At 35.7% G+C, this 4,795-nt stretch overlaps 1 protein-coding gene across 1 annotated transcript in view; it reads right to left on the bottom strand.

Moving 5' to 3' along the window:
* Positions 1-1,591: 1,591 nt before the first annotated feature.
* LOC101293342 (cycloartenol-C-24-methyltransferase-like) overlaps positions 1,592-4,795 on the bottom strand; it is a 5,343-nt gene continuing 2,139 nt past the window's right edge. Inside the window, exons 3-14 of the mRNA XM_004307175.1 lie at positions 4,478-4,544; positions 4,082-4,155; positions 3,878-3,962; positions 3,720-3,775; positions 3,368-3,422; positions 3,118-3,165; positions 2,904-2,987; positions 2,669-2,785; positions 2,476-2,559; positions 2,245-2,379; positions 2,046-2,143; positions 1,592-1,933 (exon numbers count right to left, since the gene is read on the bottom strand). Coding sequence (XP_004307223.1) covers positions 1,864-1,933; positions 2,046-2,143; positions 2,245-2,379; positions 2,476-2,559; positions 2,669-2,785; positions 2,904-2,987; positions 3,118-3,165; positions 3,368-3,422; positions 3,720-3,775; positions 3,878-3,962; positions 4,082-4,155; positions 4,478-4,544 — 973 coding nt within the window. The 3' untranslated portion in view covers positions 1,592-1,863. The remainder of the gene's footprint in view (positions 1,934-2,045; positions 2,144-2,244; positions 2,380-2,475; positions 2,560-2,668; positions 2,786-2,903; positions 2,988-3,117; positions 3,166-3,367; positions 3,423-3,719; positions 3,776-3,877; positions 3,963-4,081; positions 4,156-4,477; positions 4,545-4,795) is intronic.

Raw genomic sequence — 4,795 nt, 5'->3', positions numbered from 1 at the left:
TACTAAACATGATAAAAACATGTTGGAAATACTTGCGTTCTGATTAGTATGTACGTGTGCGTCCGGACTCTCTCTTATTTACATACTTTTACCAATATAAATCATAATTTTAACCGTTTAAAAGTTGAATTAATCGATAAAGATCACATCTATAAAAAATCGATGTAAAAAAAATTCGTTTGCTCAGCCAATTGCATCAAACAAATAGATGGTTGATCATAAAATTGTTAACTTTCATCAGAACTATTCATTTGTTCGATACAATCGGCTGAGCAAACGAATTAATTTTTTGTGATCTTTGTCGATTAATTCAACTTTTAAATGGTTAAGATTATGATTTGCATTGGTAAAAGTATGTAAATAAGAGAGAGTTAAGACACACACACACATACTAGTCTGGACGCAAGTATTTTCCAAACATGTTTTACTCCTCTTTGAACCCAACTTCTTACAACTAGAGAAAGCTTAGAATCATAGAAACACAACAAAGATAACTTTGAATGACTTCTCTTTCATTTGAGTTCCATACTTGTATCCCTATCTCCATGTATTTTGATAAAATACACTTCGTATTTCAAAAAAGTTGTTTGAATGAAAACATAAAGTTGAAATACGTTCATTCCTCTTCCAAGTCTTGTCTACATATTATACACGCCATTAATCCCATAGAACAATATTCACATATAAGTATGCACCGTGTACGTATGATCGGAAAAAGAAAAAAAAAGATGCATTATACGATGACCAAACTTCTTATCTTACTATACTTTCTTGACAGAAATGATCAAACATGAACTCATTAAGGACGTTTAGGTTCAATCCTGTGATCAATATACATTAATGTTTAAAATATCCTCACTAATAATCATCTCAAGAATGAACTTGAAAGTCCTTGAGGGAGTTGAGGAGTCCTTATTGAAAGTAATTTGAGAGACTCTTAACTAAATAATACATGTAGCTAGGGATGTTTCTCTCCCACTTCATGACCTTAACATAGGAGAGGCACATTAGATGTATGTTTTAATTGGTCGTGTTCTTTCTTTTATTCAATATAGGGTACCTTTTACGTGATTTTTTGGTCCTCGGGTTCTCACATCTCATACTTGAAGATTAGAAAACGCTACAAGTCTAATTTTGTGTGCTATAGACTACAGAGATTAGTGACTACAAGTCACAACTAACGAATAAATACAACAGTACTATGTCAATTCATTACTTGTAAGCAGGTTGCACGTTGATTTCCTTCATGAACAAAAATATACCTTCTTTTTGACAAAATAAATAAAATAATCTCGTCCAGAAAATAATGCATTCTGTCAGATGTGAAACAAAGCAAGACATTATACCAGATGGGGTGAGAGTTACTATGTCTACTCTCGCTTTCTTTCAACAAGATTTAAATCTAATAGGAGCAACCGGAGGAAAGTAGCTAAAAGAAGAGAAAATAGCAAGAATATGTTCAAACTAAATGACAGGCAAACCGGCTAGTTTGATACTAAGATATGTTTGCTTCTGCACATGTTGCTGCTGAACAAAGTCCAAATTTCCACATGAAGATGCAGGGGAATAATAGTAAATGAAATAAACAAAGAAACAAACAATACATGAACAAACAAACAAACCAGCTGAACCAGGGTCGAAATTTCGCTCTCTCATTGTCTGTAGACAAGGTTGACAAGTACAAATACAAATACAGATGCTAATAATAAACACACAGGATAAAACACACACAAGCAGCTATGACAACTTCCATGTCAGATGGGCATGATCACAGATCCATTCTAACGTACATCTTCTCCATAGTTCGAATCCCCGGAGGATTCTGAAACCACGGCGGCAGGTTAACTAGTCTGCACTACTAATTTACTGACTATCTGCAGCTGAAAGTGGCTTACGGGCCACAAAGAAATACATTGGTGTGAAGATCTCTTTCCTGAAGATCATAACCAAGAGAATGTTGTCAGTATAGCCAGTATATGCAAATACCTTGAATCACTCTAATCCAATTCACTTCTTGTACTCCAATTTAGAAAAGAATTACTTACTTTCCACCTTCGACTAGCCCTTCAGCAGCTTTCTCTAGAAAATCTTGAACTCTTTGGCTTCCTTGCGGAGCAAGTCCAACATATTCTAAAGCTTTGACCTACATGAAAAGTAGCAAAGAAATATTTACTATGTTGCAAAATCAACAGAAGAAAGTGGTTTTCCAAATCCTTGTAATAACCATAATATTAATAATCATACCATGTTTTTAGTAAAAAAGCGGCCAACAGCTGTTAGTCGGAAACTACTAAGTGAAATGCGACTTTTGTCCAAAGGTAGGTACCAAGGAAGAGGAGACTCCTTTACATCCTTTGCAAGATCTTTCTCCCATATGACCTTTGGTTAAAAGAAAAAGGAAGCAGATACAATTATACAATAACTTTCCACATATGTCATAAGATTTCAGAAAGAAGGATAAACCGTTCAGCTGACCTCAAAACCAGCTTGTTTCAAAGCTTCAAGGCACTTCCCTGTCAATCTGATGTCCGGAAGGCCATCACCAATCTCAATCTCTGCCTGTGTCACCACAATTGTGTTCATATATGTGTGTACTCAGAATCTAAAATCCATTCAGAAGTAATTTAAAGTTCATACAAACACCTAGATTTATGCATCTGGTCCATACCTTAATTTTTTGATGTTCTGCGTTGTTGGGATCAAACGAATCAGTCATGCACCACTCATATGCAGCAAAACATTGACCAGGTTTTAGTACTCTATAAATCTCTTTGTAACATCCATACTGCACAGAACGAACCAAACATTTAGCCAACAGATGTGTCTGGATATAACACTGAGTGTTTGCTTTTAATATTTATGAGTTGGAAGCCCCCTAGCTAAAAACTGAAAAGGCAACTTACTGCATCTGGTGCATGGCACGTAGCTTCAATTGCATATACTGCATCAAACGTATTTTCAGGAAATGGTATTTTCATGAAGTCGGCCTGCATCATTAGAAACAAGTACGAAGTATATATTATTAGCTAATTACTGTAGAAAATTAAGAACGAGGCCGGGGAGTATTTCATGAAGTAACCTAGTAGGAACATGAACTTCATATACTGGACTACGAACCTTAACGAAATCACAGGTCTTGTCAACTCCGGCGATGCGGTTCAGTTCCTATAAAGCAAAAAAAAATCTTGAAGACTAAGCCACCTTGCAACAGAATCATCAATCATCCCAGTAATAATTCCAAAAATGAAAAATAAAATAAAAAAAGAACCATCTTTTTATATTTTATACTTCCATTGAAGAATATTGAGAAATACTCCAGACTAGCAACTGAAATTATATCAAAGAAAGGTGTTCAATATGTACCAACCTTTCCTCTTGATATCTGATATTCATTGTTGTTCAACCCAGTAATTGACGTTGAGCTGCATAAACACCATATACAAAATTATTGACAAGAATTCCCACAGTTTTCTTCTTGAATAATTATATTATCTTCTACTAATAAGCACTTACAGAATTGCCTAATAATCAATGTTACTTATATGTAATATTATTAGGTAATTGCAGTACAGATTCAAAAAAAGAAAAAACAATGCATATAAGGGAGCTAAAAACACGTTCGATAGCATAGTCTGGCCTCTAGATGTATGCAACTTCATAATTGAAATACCATAGTCACGAGACCTCAACCAAAGTAAAAATAAATAAATGGCATTCACCTGAAGCGAGCTATTTCTCTAAGTGGTCCTCCAATTCCACAACCTACATCCAAAACCTAGCACCAAAAGATAGAATAACAAAGTAAATATATTGCACCAAATACTAAAATATCTCCCTGGCTTAATAAGCCGTGTTACATTAAGTCTACGAGTCAAACCTTCTGTCCGGGTTTCAGTCCTAGTTGCAAGGCAAGGAAGTGTTCATGCCGCTTGATGCTCTCTCGAAGAGACTCTCCTTTCCATCTGCAAGAGAAAGGTTCATCTTTCAGTAACTCTTGCAAAAGAGATGAAATGCCTTTGGTTTTTTGTTTTTACATAAAAAGATTCCATGGCTTCATTTGGAGATAGGAACAAGGAGGAACCTGGGTGCAAAATGGAAGGATTCTCCCCAGCCATACTCATAAAAGCTGGTAACCAGATCATAATATTTATTCACCTAAAAAGCCAATGAAAAGTAACCAGCTTAATTAGTAACAAAGCATCATTCACCTATAGCTTGTCATACTCGACTGACTTTATTGATGATATTAACAAATTTTAATCGTTTAGATTGCTATGACTTTTCTATGAGGACAAGAATAGCTCATTAGGAGCATGTACAATGTAAAACATGAAGAACTAATTTCCAAGTTAAGTGTTCATATAAATAGATATACAAGTTTGAAGCATATCTCATGAATCAATATATAAACAGAGGGAGTTAAACTAGGTTCTTCAAATGAGACATACATAAGGGTTTTAAACAGAGCTTCACTTACCATATCAGTATAGTTAGATTTTCTCGCTTCCTCTTCACCTCCATAACAGACATGATACTTCTCGTACCTGAACCATTGACTAAGATTAGAGCCCATATCCCACAACATAATATATATATATAACGATGTGGAGCACACGTGCGCCGACGACGGTGCGCCTTCCCCCCCCCCCCCCCCCACCCCGCCGGACTCGAGCAGCGTTCCCGATCACTTTCCCTCTCCGACGAGTCCGCCGAATTCTAGTTTCTGGCGAGATAATTCCAGTTTCCTTATATATTGACTTTATTTGAAATTTTGGGTGATCTCGCTGGAAAAATG

The sequence above is a fragment of the Fragaria vesca genome, linkage group LG7 (genome assembly GCF_000184155.1).
Source record: "Fragaria vesca subsp. vesca linkage group LG7, FraVesHawaii_1.0, whole genome shotgun sequence".
In the NCBI taxonomy this organism is placed as follows: domain Eukaryota; kingdom Viridiplantae; phylum Streptophyta; class Magnoliopsida; order Rosales; family Rosaceae; genus Fragaria; species Fragaria vesca.
The sequence above is the reverse complement of the archived record's forward strand: the minus strand, read 5'-3'. Positions and strand labels throughout refer to the sequence as shown.